General features: G+C 37.5%; 5 protein-coding genes across 6 annotated transcripts; 2 read left to right on the top strand and 3 right to left on the bottom strand.

Annotated features, from left to right (window-relative positions):
- The first annotated feature begins 653 nt into the window (after positions 1-653).
- LOC9304664 (F-box protein At5g41490) lies at positions 654-2,208 on the top strand. The gene is given in 2 exon segments (XM_021019513.1): positions 654-1,358; positions 1,360-2,208. Coding segments are annotated over 2 exon segments (1,131 nt in total). The 5' UTR covers positions 654-861; the 3' UTR covers positions 1,994-2,208.
- Positions 2,209-2,644: 436 nt separating this feature from the next.
- LOC9306704 (40S ribosomal protein S10-2) lies at positions 2,645-4,216 on the bottom strand. Its single transcript, XM_021019391.1, has 5 exons — positions 4,101-4,216; positions 3,941-3,989; positions 3,532-3,808; positions 3,307-3,436; positions 2,645-2,915 (listed from the first exon to the last, which is right to left on the bottom strand). The coding sequence occupies exons 1-5, from the start codon at positions 4,101-4,103 to the stop codon at positions 2,823-2,825; spliced, it is 552 nt and encodes a 183-aa protein (XP_020875050.1). The 5' UTR covers positions 4,104-4,216; the 3' UTR covers positions 2,645-2,822.
- Positions 4,217-4,586: 370 nt separating this feature from the next.
- LOC9304663 lies at positions 4,587-5,446 on the top strand. The gene is given in 4 exon segments (XM_002870586.2): positions 4,587-4,769; positions 4,848-5,118; positions 5,121-5,185; positions 5,187-5,446. Coding segments are annotated over 4 exon segments (750 nt in total). The 3' UTR covers positions 5,418-5,446.
- Positions 5,447-5,530: 84 nt separating this feature from the next.
- Positions 5,531-7,794, bottom strand: LOC9304662 (disease resistance protein RML1A). 2 transcript variants are annotated; one of them, XM_021017139.1, is made up of 4 exons: positions 7,558-7,639; positions 7,315-7,436; positions 6,116-7,217; positions 5,531-6,013 (listed from the first exon to the last, which is right to left on the bottom strand). In XM_021017139.1, exons 3-4 carry the CDS (start codon positions 7,199-7,201, stop codon positions 5,705-5,707), a joined length of 1,395 nt encoding a protein of 464 aa, XP_020872798.1. In that variant the 5' UTR covers positions 7,202-7,217; positions 7,315-7,436; positions 7,558-7,639; the 3' UTR covers positions 5,531-5,704. The 2 variants fall into 2 exon arrangements, with proteins under 2 accessions (XP_020872798.1, XP_002868590.1); XM_002868544.2 differs by having other exon boundaries at positions 7,315-7,794.
- On the bottom strand, positions 7,790-14,948 carry LOC9304661 (disease resistance protein RML1A). Its single transcript, XM_021017140.1, is given in 11 exon segments — positions 7,790-7,995; positions 8,335-8,391; positions 8,481-8,662; positions 8,784-9,047; positions 9,166-10,004; positions 10,089-10,816; positions 10,818-11,009; positions 11,656-12,756; positions 12,836-13,135; positions 13,224-14,322; positions 14,433-14,948. Coding segments are annotated over 6 exon segments (3,249 nt in total). The 5' UTR covers positions 14,897-14,948; the 3' UTR covers positions 7,790-7,995; positions 8,335-8,391; positions 8,481-8,662; positions 8,784-9,047; positions 9,166-10,004; positions 10,089-10,723.
- Between the last annotated feature and the right edge of the window lie 563 nt (positions 14,949-15,511).

Here is a 15,511-nt window from a genome sequence, read left to right as displayed (position 1 = left end):
AGTTTTTGTCCCACATCGGTTGTGTAGAATAGTGAGAGGCTCGTGGGCTTACTATATAAAGAGAAGAGGTGGCTCCGATAGAAAGTATGATCCTTCAGGCAAGTTAAAGGGGAAATGAGGAATGGGTTTAATCTCGCTTTAAATGCGTGATGAGCGTTCCGCTCAAAGCCTGTTACGACTAATTGGGCGCTCCAATTTTTATACCATCTGATCCCTCTCTTGTTCCAACTATTTTTAAAAAAATAATATTTTTACTCTAAAAAAATCACAAAATTTATGTTTTTAAATAAATAAATAAAAATATGTTCGCGATGAAAGGATAATTTTTTTTTTTAGCCCACATGTTATTGGCCTAGTTTTTATAAAATTTTACGAATATACTATAATAGAATTCTTGTAATTTGATGGTAGTAATTTTGTAGTATTTGGCTATACTTATGTTCTCATGTTAGGCCTGAGCCAAGTTTGAGTTTACGTCATGTTCTCTGTGATGCCCATCGAAACCAAATACACAATTTGATCAAGTTTTAAAGAAACCAATGAGTGAATTGAGAAATAAAAAGGTATAAAATGTACATGAGGAGCCAAACCTAACCAGAGCAGCTTATCAAACAACTTGTCTGTTTGCAAGTACTATTCTGTCACATTTCATCACATCTCATCAAACCAATATTTCATCTAGAAGACATGTCATTTCGAGTAGATTCTGAAGCCCACGATTGGCCCATCTTCGTTTAGGGTTTTTGTAGTTTCTTCAATTGTTATATATATTTTTCCTTAACCGCAAGAAATCAGAGGAAAAGGAAAATAGGGATTTTAAAAGTGAGAAAAAAAAAAAACATTTTTTTGCGATTTGAAACAATGACGTCGATGATATCCAGTCTTCCAAGAGAGTTGATAGAAGAGATTATTTCTAGGGTTCCCTTGAGATCTATGAAATCAGTGAGATTAACTTGCAAAAGTTGGAACAATTTATCCAAAAGTGAGATCTTTACGAAGATGCACATTGATAAAGCAGCAACAAGAGAAGAGAATACTATGATGATCTCGATGATGCCTCACGATCTTTATTTAATGAGCGTCACTGTGGACGACGTTGATCCATCTGTAGAGCTTAAAGGCCAGCTTAGTTTTCTTGATAATCAAGTTAGTATATATCGAGTCTTCCACTATGAGGGTTTGTTGTTATGCATCTTTGAAGACCCTACTAGGGTTGTGGTTTTGAATCCGTATTTGCGGCAAGCAAGGTGGATCCAAATCAGATTTTCTCACCTTTCAATCGGATGGGACAGTTTCAGGTATGCTCTTGGATACGCAGACAAAGAATCTTGTCGTAGCGTTAAATTCTTGAGGTTTCTTAGATTCTTCATCTAGGTGCGAGTATGAAATCTACGATTTTGACTCTAGTTTATGGACAACTCTTGATGTCACTCCACACTGGTGGATATCTTGCTCTAGCTATGGCGTTTCTCTTAAGGGAAACACTTACTGGCCTGCGAAAAGGAGCTCACGTGGTCTCTTCGATCACATAATCTGTTTTGATTTTACAAGAGAGAGTTTCGGGCCGCTTCTACCTTTGCCGTTTGGCGCTACGGATCGTGGATATCCATATGTGACTTTATCTTGTGTTAAAGAAGAGAAGCTTGCAGCTTTATTTCAGCAATACTACTCATACTGCAAATGTGAATATGAGATTGATATATGGATTACGACTAAGATTGAAGCTGAAATGGTGTCGTGGAGCAAGTTCTTGAGAATGAATACGAAACCTAATATATATCCAATTATTTTCCTCATTGACGAGGAGAAGAAAATTTTCATGAGTCTTGATAGAGAATTTCCCAAGACATTTCTTAACACCGCTAGAGAGGCTAAATACTTGGATCTCAGAGTATCTGACGGCCAATACTGTCGGCCACCTGTGTGCTCTTATGTTCCAAGTTTGGTCCAAATCAAGAAACCTACACTGAGGCAAAAGGATGAAACAAAGTAGTTTAGAAGAGCATTGATTTGCTCAAGAGTACAAGTTGAGGTTGGTTTGCTAAGTTAAAGGTAATTTTTTGTACTCTTGTATCTGAGATACTTTATTGGAAGGGAGGCTTTTGGTGATTACACTAGTGGTCTGTATGCTCTTAGATGCCTATGTTACGTGATAAAGAACCATATATATATGCTTAGACCTGGTCACTTGCTTGGGTCTCTTCTCTTTTTTTTTTTTTTTTTTTTTTCTATACACCTTTAAACTGTCGCTCCTATCTCACGTTGCTTGCTCTAAACATTCATCAATTCTCTTATTTATAATTCTCAAAGAGGCTATATATACAAGTAAAAAAACAATGTCACCAACATTAATTTTTTTGGATTTTCTGCTTATTGTAGGCATGTTCTTTTTGCTTAAGGACAGCTTACTTAAACTATTCATATTGATTTATATGTCATCAACAAATACAAAACAAATTAAAGTTTACGCTATATAGAAGACTTGAAAAAAGGAGGGCAGACACAGAGTGACGTCTAAATTTCATCAAAACTATAGGTTGATACCAATCTTTTCATGATTTCATTTCATACATCATAAATAGGTTAATAAAACAAATCATAACATTTTAAACTACATAAATAGGAGAATTTAAAAAGGAGGGCAGAGTGTAAAAAGATTCATGTAACGATCCAACATTTCTTCATAAAATTCTACCGTAAAAAACAATCATATTGTGAAATGGTTTAGAGAAAGAAACAAAGTTCCAAAAGACACATTCGTTCTCAAATCAAAGGTACTATGTAACCTTAAATAAGACCAAAAAGAAACAAGAAAGTCCCTTTCAAGGAAGATCGGATCCAGCAGCTGGACCAGCACCACCACCAAAACCACCGGCTCCACGACCAAACCCTTGCCTAGCTCCACCAGCTCCTCCCTGTACAACCCCAAAACATTTAATTACACACCAACATAATTGCAGGACATGAAACCATACTCATGAAAGAAAGACCTAGTGGCAGAGAATAGAACATTTAGGGAAGCCAAGTGCACAACAGATTAAAGCAATGCAATTACACAAGGTACTACAGAGTCAAACTGCTCATAAAATGATTTTAAGTAGGACTTAGTGGCAGAGGCTTGAAAATTTAGAGAACCTAAGAACACAAAATGTTGTTGAGAGATAGTGGCTTCAGAAGTTTCCTCAAAATTAAGCATGATACTAATGCATAACAACTAAAAGGGTTCACAATATGATTTAAAGTAAGGAATAAGTATCAAAGTACCAACAATTCACAGAGAATGACAAGAAAGGAGAGATTGTGTACCCTGTTGAAGGCAGGGTTGTAATCAGCAGGAGCTCCACTCTTGTCACCAAACTCTCCACCTGATCTCGGACCTCCACGGTATGCATCTCTGTCACCAAACTTCCTCTCTCCATCACCACGAGGTGGACCACTGTATAAAACAAATCGAAACCGTCACATATTAACACTTACAAGTAACAGGAAACAATAACACAAGATTGACAATTGAAGATTCAAGTTGATTACCGGGGACGGTCACCACCTCCGAAAGGTCGACCAAGAGGCTTCTGTTGCTTCTTCAAAGTAGCAGGAACAATCTCAGAAGGGAGATTAAGGTAAGTCCTGAGAAAGTCAATGCCTTCATTTGTGAGGAACCAGTAGTAATGCATCCAAGCAAAAGTCTCTCTCACATATTCCTTAGATTTGAAACTCTGCATCAACTTGATAACTTGCAGATTTGGAACACTCTCAATCAAAGGATGTTGTGGTAAATTGAAATCCTTTTTAGCAAACAAAACACCCTCTGCACACAAAATAACCAAATCACAACCATTTCTAAGTACACTTCTCTTGAAACATTCCAAATCAATCACTATGCTTAAAACCCATTAACGTACAAGACAACTAGATTCATAAGCTCAAATCAAAATGGTACCTTTGAAGAGGTACTTGGAGATCTCACGGCGATTCTTCTCTGATATGATCTGGAGAAACAAGATTTTGTTTTTTATACAGTTTGATTATTTACACTCAGCATTTTGAAATCAATATTGGATTAACAACGTAAGGAGTGATTTAGGGTTTAGAGATGTTACCATGATTGCGATGAGATTGAAGAAGGAGGCGACAGAGGAGGTGACTGCGTTTGTATGTGTATAGCTTTCTCTTCTTCTCCTTAACGCGAAACCCTAATTTCGACTAAAGCCGCCACTTTTATAACATGTTTGTTTTAAGGGTTTATGTATCCCAAATTGGGCCGAGATAAAAAATTTTAATGGGCTAATTGACCCAATCCAATTAAATTATCGGGACTAATAGTGGCCGAACATGTAATGGAAATAGTCTAAAAGTTTATCCATGTTTAAAAATATTTGAAATATTGTAGACATTATTTATTGGTCTCGAAGCCCACAAAAAATTAAAGATAGAGCGCATTTTTCCAATCTAACGTTTGCTCTTCCTATCTCTGGGAGTTGTTTAAATAGAGACTCATGTCACACTTCTCTCTCAATATTGGCAATTTAGTTTTCTTTTCTAAAACGTTGCCAAGTTTGATTCTTTTGGTGTCACTTATCAAAATAATGGTCTCTGAGGAAAAAGATTCCAGCAGCGACGACTCCTACTCTGGTGGTTTTGAATTCCGACGCAGAAAAAAACGTAGGCATGAAGAAGAAGCTTTCAAAATGCCAACAATCATAATATCTGACTCAGATACAGAAACAGAACAAGCTTTTGAGGAGAGTATTGATGACCAAACAAAAAATGTGAGTGTGTTCTCTTCTCTTTATGTAAATGTTTTATACTTTTTATGAGTAACGATGTTAGTGTCTTTGTTTTTGTAGGAGGATGAGCTGGTGAGTTACAAAAATAATCTGGAGATTAATAAGGGTGAGAAAGAGAAGAGTGAGGAAGATGACTTGTGTGTTCTTCAAGATGCACTTGAGGCGGCGACATCGTTTCAAGGTTTAAGTCAGTATCAGAAGAATTTGATGTTTCAAAACTTGAAGAATCTTGGAGCTGAAACAATTAAAGAGTTCATCGATGAATGGAAGGCATTGAGTGTTGAGGAGCTACATTTGAACATCAAGAAAGAAACTCTCTTTGCAAAGTTTGCAAAAGCTGGAGTTTGATAGTTTACTTATCCAACGAAGAAAAGAAATTCTGCTTTTGGAATGATTTAGATGTTTTATGTTATTCCTACTAATGTTTCTACTTTCTTGTTGTGTGTTTTGAACTATGCATTAGCGTTTTATAGGCCTGTGGCTTCTTTTTTTTTTAAAAGTTTTATGGAAGACAACTTTTTTAAGTTTCATAGTTTTTTTTTTATCTCCATTGATGTGGTGGTTGCTGCTGCTACCTACTCTCAAGATAATCTGATTCTTCTTCTGCCTTTCTGGGATAACTTAGTGTGAAAAAGAAAGGGATGTTTCACAGTTGCTGCACTTGTTCATCTACAACGCTTTTGAGTTTATGAAATCTTGAAACACAGGCAATGTCTTTAGTTTTGAGCTTTTTTAGTGTTGCGTTTGATCAAACTTCAGGAACTACATTACCAGATGGAAAACAACATTCTTACATTGAAATTTTAAGGGAAAAATCACAGAAAAAAGATAGCACAAGAAAACACATATATACACAAACACCATCATCATCTTCAAATCATAATTAGGTTGAATCATTAAAAACATATTTCAGAATATCAAATACCAACCTGGATTCCTCCCCAAAGCTTCTCGCGCTTGCTGAATTGCATACGGAGCTCGATGAGACATTCCGGTCGAAATGTTTGAGGAAGACGTTTTCTCGGGTATGAATCCCAATGTAGTAACTTTAGACGAGGTAGATATTCCATGTCCTCTGATATTCCCAACGTAACATCTTTGCTAAAATATCTCCCATAGATTCTTAAGAATCGAAGATTACGCATTCCTTCAAAAGCTCGCCCAGTTATAGAGAACTCGCTGATCTTGGACATATCAAATGATATACCTATGACAGATCCAGTACCCTAACAAATATTCCAAAACAAGACTGATGAAACTGTCATCACAAAACCAAAAGTTTATTGAGCAAATTCTCTAGGGAATACTATACATATGAAATAACTTACTGTTTCATTTGCCAGCACATCACGAATCTCTTCGGCCTCTACTAAAAACTGACGTTTCCCGGGATCATCAGACTGTTCATGAACTAATTGCCTCCCTAATTGTTGGAGTAAACGATGCATCTTTATCCACCCTATGGTAGATATATGCACAAGAGATTTATCAGCTAGGGTCTTCATCCCGTTGCTAATATCCAAGTTACTATCAGCTAGCATGGTTGTCACATGATCAACAGTTTCATTGTTGAAAAACAAAGCAATGTGGAGAAATAGAGACTGATCTTTCTTCGATAATTTGCAATATCCGACCCTTAACACGTTTTCAATCTTTCTATCAAGACTAGTTTCTAGTTTAGATAATTGACGTTCCCATTCATGCCTGCTCTCCCTACGCAAAGATGAACCCACAACACGAAGGCCTAACGGAAGACTACCGCAAAAATTTGTTATTTTTTTTGCAAGCTCTTCAAAACCAACCAGTGGAGAATTTTTCTGAAAAGCAGATAGACATAAGATCTCAAGAGCTTCTTCTTCAGACGGATAACCCACATGGTAGATATAGTTTACCCAATGTGCATTCAATATCTGTCTATCTTCTGTGGTAACAAAAATCCGACTTCCTAGACCAAACCAAGATGGTTCTTTAGCCAAGACATCTAATTGTTCAAGATCATCTACATCGTCAAGAACTATAAGGACTTTTTGGTCTAGTAGCCTTTCCTTTATTGCACCTAAATGATCTATCGTCATATCCTTTTCGTTCAAAATCTTGGAAAGAAGTTGGTTTTGTAAACACAACTTCGAACCATAGTCATCAATAACATCACTCCCATAACTTCCCTTGAGGTTCTCTATAAAACATTTAAGTTGAAAATTGGCAGAAAGCTGGTTGAACAAAGCTCTAGCAATTGTAGTCTTACCAATACCCGCAGGACCCTGAATTCCAATCATTTTCACTCCATCGCACTCAAGGTGTAAATAAGCGTTTACCTTTCTCAAGTGCGCTTCCATTCCCACCATCCCGTCAAAATCCTTCGATGGTGTAGCATTCAGTTTGTTTGAAACATCAGCAGCAATTTTTTCGATCATCTTAGCTTCATCTTCCCTAACAAAATAAACAAGTCTAAATTTAAAGAGACACCACCATTGAAGCACTGCTTAAGAATAATTCATTCAGACACAGAGAAAAAAAAACTACATACCAACGTAGAGAATGTTCTCCTGCTATGTTTGCGACATCAGTCAAAGCTTTGCTCCATTTCAGCCTCACCTTCTTAGTTTTGCTAAAACAAGTTTCCCGGAAAGCCCTTCCAAAATCCCCAATCTGTTTCCGAACATGGAACGGATCAATTTCGTAAAAAATCGTCATCACTATCTTCCCACAAGCTTCTCTACATTTCAATATTTCGACCAATTCATCCAAACACCAGCTCGAAGAAGCATACTTCTTTGAGAGCACCACGATCGAGACCCTCGATTCTCTTATTGCTTGTTTGAGTTCCAGTCCAATCGTCTGGCCTCTTTTGATCTCCTGATCTTTAAACACCGTGATTCCCTTGCTTGCAAAGTGATGCTGTAAATGACTGAGAAATGTTCTACGGACGTCCGGGCCATGGAAGCTCGGGAAGACATGATATCTTCTAACATGAGTCGCAGAAGAAGCCATGAGAGATAGGGTAAAGAGAAGTTGAAGAATATTTTACAGACTTGCACTGATTTTGAAACGCTCTTCGGAGGATAAAAGAGTTCTAATTTACTTATATAAACACTAAAGACATCGGGGGGAAACTTTCACAGATTTTTGAATGCTGATTGGTTGATTTTTTAGTCTTTGTATGATGACAAGCACTGGACATGAAACTTCCTCATAGCCGTGGTCTCGACTACACATTTAAAGAATAAATAAACATAACGTACTAATTAGTATTTTCAGGTATCAATGAAGAGAAAAGATGAAATAAAAGACTTTTCTTGTCTTGTGTAGTTTCTTAGAAAAGCAATCTATGAAATTCATAAAATGATTATTAGTGCTTAATATATATAAAAATTTGCAAATGGGTTTTCTTAATCATCGCGGACTTATGGAATCAATTGACTTGGTTCTATTAATTATAATATAACAAAAACTAATCAGAATGTCTGTCATTTTGACAACTGCATAAAAGTATTCTTATTGCCCACCTAACCATCCTAATTGTCAAAGAAAGGTAAGTAATAATAACCTTGATTATTGTTGTTACTTGTTACCGACAAACCTCCTGATTCTTCTTTGTCGCAATCTACACTTGTATCAAGAGATATACATTTGGTGATTTTAAAGGAAATGAGCAAGCCTTAAAACTGGAGGTTACAGAAAAAGAAAGCTCACCAGCCATGCTAATGGTTAATGGTTAAGGAGTTTCATGTAGTTATGTAAATGAAGTAGGGATGCGCACCGGTAAACCCATTCAGTTGCTACAATGCAGTGACAAACGAATTTTCTGCATGTGTCGATGCTGTGTTTTTTTTAGACGAGGAACTGCCCAAATCTCTTTGTTGAGATTTCAGCAGCTGAATATCAAACACAACAAACCAGAAAACAGTATCAAACTTCTTTTCAGTAACACATTTAAATTGATCAATACGATAGATGGAGTGCGTTGATATTTAAATGTTGAAATGAGAACCTAACCTGGATTCCTCCCCAGAGCTTACGGTCACGGAGCTCGCTGTATTGCATCTTTTCTTGGGTATTGATCCCAATGTAGTATTCCATATCCACAATGTAGAATATCTACCTAGACATCGAGGCAGATATTCCAAATTCTTTAGTTGGTATCTACAATATAGCTTTTCCACTAAATATTCTGAGGAATCAGAGATTACACATTCCTTCAAAAGCACCCTCACTTATACACAACTTCTCGACTTGGTACATATCAAATGATTCAATACTCTAACAAATATCAAGAAGAGGCAATTGTTATCACAATAAACAATAGATATTGAACATTTATAAGTGACCAGCATAAACTGCGATGAACATGGTTTAGATAGAACATGTAAAAACTTACTCGATTATTTGCTAGCACAGAACTAATCTCCTCGAACATCATTGTCTCCAAATCCTCTAGATACACAGCACTCAATAATCTGGCATTTTTCCGAGGAGGTAAATCAAATATCTCAGCTGGTAGTCATGTACTCATGGAGTTCAAGAAACTTAATTGGTTTTGAATTTTCCAGGAAAAACCAAGACTGTTTTTCAACTTGCAACAGACTCTTTTTCCTTGACAAATGATACAAATCCGTAATCCGTTGGATCTGTATAATCCCCATAACAAGCAAACTAACGCAACATGAAATCTTTTATAATCATCTTCTTTTTCTTCTTCATCAGACCAGATCCGAGAGCTACAGAGCGTTTATGCTTATTGCTTTCAACATTTACACCTCGAGAGATCTGAACAGCGTCAGGTTCATATTCACCATCTCCATGCTATTGTGGTTGCTGCTACCTACAATATCATAGTAGCCAACTTTGCTGCTACTCCTCTATGTGACTACTGCTTAGTTAAAGATATCTTACACTCCCCGGACACATGCTAAACTCTTAAGGTTACTTCCGTCTATAGAGAACCATTCAAGGCGAGACCAATGTCCAAAACTTGATGGCGGAACTTCTTCTATCTCTGTTTCTTGAAATATCCGGAAAAGGTCTCAGTTGTGAGAAATGACTCATGCAGACTGACTCAAGGGATGCTAATTAGTTGGAACAAATTTTAGCCTTTGGCACCCAGACACCATCAATCTTTTTGCATTGCATAAGTATTCAATGCTTTTAGATCAGTAGCCTTTGAAAGATCTGGACTTTTTTCAACTTACTGGATCCAAAATCTATCTCCTTAAGGGGCTGCATCAGTCAAACACAAGAAATGAAAAATATCAGATTTCAGCTAAATGATTAGAAACATATTCGCAAATAACAAATACCAACCTAGATTCCTTCCCAGAGTTTCTCTGGGATTGCTCATTTGCAGACTGATTTCGACGAGACATTCTGACCAAACAAAAATGGTTCTTTAGCAAACTACCTCTAACTGCGCTACATCATCAAGAATGATAAGGCAGTCTTTGATATTGTAGCCATGTCCCTTAGGTTAACAGAAGTGAACTTTGTAAACACAAGTTGGAATCATAGACATCAACACCAACTATGATCTTATAACTTCCCTGGAGTTTCCCCATTAAGCATTTATAATCGAAAATGGTAGTGGCACCAATTCCTGCAGGACGCCAAAAAAATTCCAACCATCTACATAACAAAGACTTCACATTTTTCTCAAGAGTGAGCTCTTTGCAGTTGCACCATGCCGTAGAAATCCATTGAAAAACTGTCATCACTATCAGCCCCAAACCTTCTTTGCACTTGACGATTTCGACCAACTCATCTAAGCACCAGCGGGAAGAAGCGTACTTCTTCGGGAGCACCAAAATCGAGACACTCGATTCTCTAATCGCAGGTCCGATCATTAATCGTCGTGATCCCTTCGCTTGCCGAGATTGTTCTTGCAACGAGGCAGCGGAGATGGTGCCACAAATTAGGGATTCTCTACTTTGACTGGTTTGGTCTCATGAGATTTTACAAGAAGTCTGCTCTGTCTTATTCAACTTCTTCTTTCTCAGACCATGCTTCGTAAACCAACTCCAACATCCTGTATGTTTTACTGGTTTTGGTGCTTTCAACTTGAGAGACCTTAGAAGCTTCTGCTTTGTAGTCTCTATTTCCATCTCCATCTGTGTAGTGGTTGCTGTTGCCTCCACTTTCGTAATAGTCCACACGGTTGCTACTGCTCTCAGTTTCAAAGTTGTCCATTTTGCTGCTGCTGCTGCTATCCTCAGCTTCCTCCATCGATATCTGTACACCACAGTCAATCATATGTACCCACTGTTAATACGTCCTCAATTTTGCTATCAAGAGTAGTTTCGATCCTAGATAATTGAAGTTTCCACTCATGCTTGCTCTCCCCACGCAAAGATAAATCCACAACATAAAGGCCTAATGGAAGATTACCGCAAAGCTCTGCTACTTTCTTTGTAAGCTCTTCAAAGCCATCCTGTGGGGAACTTTGTGTGAAAGCAGATAGACAGAAGATCGTAAGTAAGGCTTCTTCTTTGGATGGAAAATTCCCGCAGGACCATAAACTCCAATCATCTTCACTCCATCGCACTCAAGGCATAACAAAGAGTTCAAGTGAGCAAAACGCGTAAAGAAATTTGTAAATGTACAGAGAAATTCAAAGACATATTCCTCTTCGAACACCAATGGCTTCTTATATCGGTAAATCGGAACTTGATTTTGTAGAGATTGCAGCTGAAATGAGCTCAGAGCTGAATACATGAGAAGATCGGAGATTAGTGGGGAGGAAGAAGAAGATAAGCAAAAAATTTCAAATTAGGGATCTAATTTTAAACCTATCATCCCAATCCAATTGTAATCCTAAACTAAACCGGAGATCATTTTAAATATTGGGCTGGGCCCATAACTTGTTGGTGTTTCCCACTTCACTACTACTCGCAGCTTCATCCCTCAAGATATGCACACCGCATTCCATAACTTGCTGGCTTCCATCGCAGCTGAATTCAAACAGAATCTCGCTCATAGTCCCATCCACTTCAGGGGATCTCTTTTCTTTATACAATTCACCGCGAAATATGAGCAGATGTTCTGTTACAAATTCAGGCCATTGTGGTGATGGCCATGGCCCACATACAAATTCGTTAATCTGGACACCGCCTTTGCTTCTTATACAGCAAGTTATAACAAGATACGCATGCACTTTGGTTGGCGGAAGCAAGAGGCAAGCCTCAAATCTTGAACGTGCACCAACCAGAGGGGTGGTTATGGAGTTTCCTATAGCTTTGTGAGTGAACTCCGCAGGTACTTCTTTACCGGGTAAGCATACATCCCAGTCACCTCTTTGGTGTATGATTGCTCGCCTTGCTTCTTCATCCAGTTTCAAACAGTTGTAGAACCTGAGATCCTTGATTGGATCTTGGAAAGAGCAACACACTCTCTCGAGTGATACACAATTTTTTGCATTTAGGGACACAAGCGAAGGTGGGAGACTCGTAAGTGACACAAGTTTTGTGCAGCTTTCAACAATAAGAGATTGTAGCTGTTGAAGGCCTAGAACGCAGTCTGGAATCTTCTCTATACCACTATGGCTTATGTCTAACTTTTTTAAACTTACTGGGACATGTGTTAATCTCTCGAGGCTTCTACCGCCTATAAAAAGCTCTTCAAGACAAGACAAGCGTCTGAATGATGATGGAGAACCCTTTTCTATTTGAGTACTTACTACATTGAGCTTCTTGATGTTCCTAGATATATCCGGAAAACTTCTCAATAGCGAGCAAAAACTCATGTCGACTTCCTCGAGAGACGCTAAGTTGATGTTGGTTGGAATTACCTTTAGCTTTTCGCATGATGACACATTCAGCTTTTTTAGTTTTTGTAGGTTGGAAATAGAAGAGGGAAGCTTCACCAAACTTGTGCAGTAACTAAGTGTCAATATCTTGAGTTTAGAAGCATTCGAAAGATCAGGGATTTCTTTCAACTTATAGGAAAAACTCAAATCTATCTCCTTAAGATTTTTAAGGGGCTGCATTTGTCAAACACAAACAAATGAGAAATATCATATTAGTAAGTCAAAACATAATTTAGACATATCAAATGCTAACCTGGATTCCTTCCCAGAGCTTCTCAAGCTTGCTGAATTTCATATGGAGCTCGATGAGATATTCTGGCTGAAATGTTGGAGGAAGACGTTTTCCTGGGTATGCATACCAATCCAGTAACCTTAGACGAGGTAGATAATCTATGTCTTCTAGTATACGCAAACTAACATTTCCAGGACAAAAGTCAGCCTTATAAAATCTTAAGAACTTCAGATTACGCATTCCTTCAAAAGCTCGCTTGCTTATAGATAACTTGACATTTTTGGACATATCAAATGATATACCTATGACAGATCCAGTACCCTACAAATATTGCAAAAGAAGAATAATGAAACGTTTTATCACTAAAGCATTAGGCAATCTCTAGATAAAATAATATGTAAGAACTTACTGTTTCATTTTCCAGTACATCACGAATCTCTTCAGCCTCTACTAAAAACTGACGCTTGCCCGGCTCGTCAGACTGTTCAATAACTATTTGTCTACCCAATTGTTCAAGTAAACGATGCATCTCTATCCACCAGCAGATAGAGATCAGAGATTTCTCCACAAGGGTCTTCAAACCATTACTTACATCCAAGTTACTGTCAGCTAGCAAGGTAGTCACATGATCAAACTTCTTACTGTTAAAGAAGCATGCAATGTGAAGAAAGAGAGATTGATCTTTCTTCGACAATTTGTCATATCCCACTCTTAGTACGTCTTCAATTTTTCTATCAAGACTTGTTCCAATCCTAGATAACTGAAGTTCCCACTCGTGCTTGCTCTCCCCACGCAAAGATGAACCCACAACAGAAAGGCCTAATGGAAGATAACCGCAAAACTCAACTATTTTATTTGCAAGCTCCATAAAACCATCTCGTACAGTGCTTTGTTTGAAAGCAGATAGACATAAGATCTCAAGAGCTTCTTCCTCGGATGGAAAATCCACAAGGTAAAACCTGTCGACCCAATGTGCCTTCAAAATCTTTTTATCTTCTGTGGTAACGATAATCCGACTTCCGGAACCAAACCAAGAAGGTTCTTTAGCCAAGGCCTCTAGTTTCTCTATATCATCTACATCATCAAGAATGATAAGTACTCTTTGATCTTGTAGCCATTCTTTTATCGCACCTAAATTATGTACCCTCATATCCCTTTGGCCCAAAATCTTAGACAGAAGTTGGTTTTGCAAACACAACTTTGAATCATAATCATCCATACCCACTACGCTCTTATATTTTCCCTTGAGATTCCCCATAAAACATATAAATCTAAAACTGGTAGAGAGTTGGTTGAACAAAGTTCTAGCAATGGTAGTTTTACCAATTCCCGCAGGACCCCAAATGCCAATCATCTTCACTTCATCGCACTCAAGGCATAACAAAGAGTTCAATTTTCTCAAGTGAGTTTCCATCCCTACCATGCCGTCAAAATCCCTTGACAATGTAAGATTCAGTTTGTTCGAAACATCCGTGGCAAACTTTTGGACCATAGCCGCTTCATTATCCCTAACAAATGCATATTGGAGGGTTTTAATTTACAGAAATTTCACCGTTGAAGCATTGAACAAGACAGATTAAAACGTTGTAACTCATTGATTCCAAAAGAAACAACGTACCAGTTTAGTAAGTGTTCCCCAGCTATGGTTGCTACATGTGCCAAAGCTTGGATCCATCTCTGCTTCACTTCCTCAGTCTTCCCTTCACAAGTTCTCTTGAAATCTCTTCCGAAATCACCGCTCTGTTTCCGTACATCAGACGTGTCGATTTCGTAAAAAATAGTCATCACAATCTGCCCCTGATCTTCTTTGCATCTCAAGATTTCAACCAATTCATCTAAACACCAGCTTGAAGAACCGTAACTCTTCGAGAGCACCACAACCGAGATTCTCGATTCTCTAATCGCTTGTACGAGCTCAGGTCCGATCGTCTGGCCTCTCTCGATCTCCTGATCCTTGAACGTCGTGATTCCCTTGCTTGTAAAGTGATTGTGTAAATGACTGAGAAATCCTCTGCGGACATCTGGACCGTGGAAACTTGGAAAGACATGGTATCTCCTAATGTGAAACGAAGAAGAAGCCATGAGAGTTTGGCTAAAAGAGAGGTTGAAGAAGGTAGTGGCTATGGAATATGGATAAACTATATACGAAGCAATACGCGTAAAGACAGAGAAATTTCAAGGAAATTTATACAGCAAAATGCAAAAAGTAGTTCCCCAAAGTCGTTGAGGACCCATAAGGGTTTCTTAAAGCAACATCAATGGTTGAATCCTTAAAAAAATTCTTAAACTCTTTTTAATCATAAATAATGATAATTTTAAAGTTAAGAATTTGTGATGAATTATTAAAAATTTCTTTGTCCAATGGTAAAGTCCTTAAGTGGGTTTCTTAAGAAAATAGAAAAAATAAAATGAAAATTATAAATATTTTTATTTGATAAAACTTAATAAATATTACCATTTTCTAAAAAATTTAAACATACAAGACATAAAAACATATAAAAAGTACAAATAAAAAAACAATTTTTTGCCATATACGATTAACAAAATCAGCTTTTAATTGTTGATGCATAGTCCTATCACGAACTCGAGTTCGAATGTCCATCATATTTCTGAAATTTGAAAGCATATTTTATTTTGTCTTTTATTAATATTTTTGACCCAATCAGAAAGCGACACATATGAGACTCTTAACAATCC

Source organism: Arabidopsis lyrata (genome assembly GCF_000004255.2).
Source record: "Arabidopsis lyrata subsp. lyrata unplaced genomic scaffold ARALYscaffold_7, whole genome shotgun sequence".
NCBI lineage: Eukaryota > Viridiplantae > Streptophyta > Magnoliopsida > Brassicales > Brassicaceae > Arabidopsis > Arabidopsis lyrata.
This window is presented reverse-complemented; position numbering and strand designations above follow the sequence as displayed.

Coding starts and splice junctions, on each gene's coding strand:
- LOC9304662 (XM_002868544.2), bottom strand. CDS start 7,778: ATGGCTTCTTCTGCGACTCATGTTAGAAGATATCATGTCTTCCCGAGC. Junction 7,218..7,314: donor GGAGAACATTCTCTACGTTG/GTATGTAGTTTT, acceptor TTATTTTGTTAG/GGAAGATGAAGCTAAGATGA. Junction 6,014..6,115: donor ATGTGCTGGCAAATGAAACA/GTAAGTTATTTC, acceptor AATATTTGTTAG/GGTACTGGATCTGTCATAGG.
- LOC9306704 (XM_021019391.1), bottom strand. Junction 3,809..3,940: donor CTCCAAGTACCTCTTCAAAG/GTACCATTTTGA, acceptor TTTTGTGTGCAG/AGGGTGTTTTGTTTGCTAAA. Junction 3,437..3,531: donor GGAGGTGGTGACCGTCCCCG/GTAATCAACTTG, acceptor TGTTTTATACAG/TGGTCCACCTCGTGGTGATG.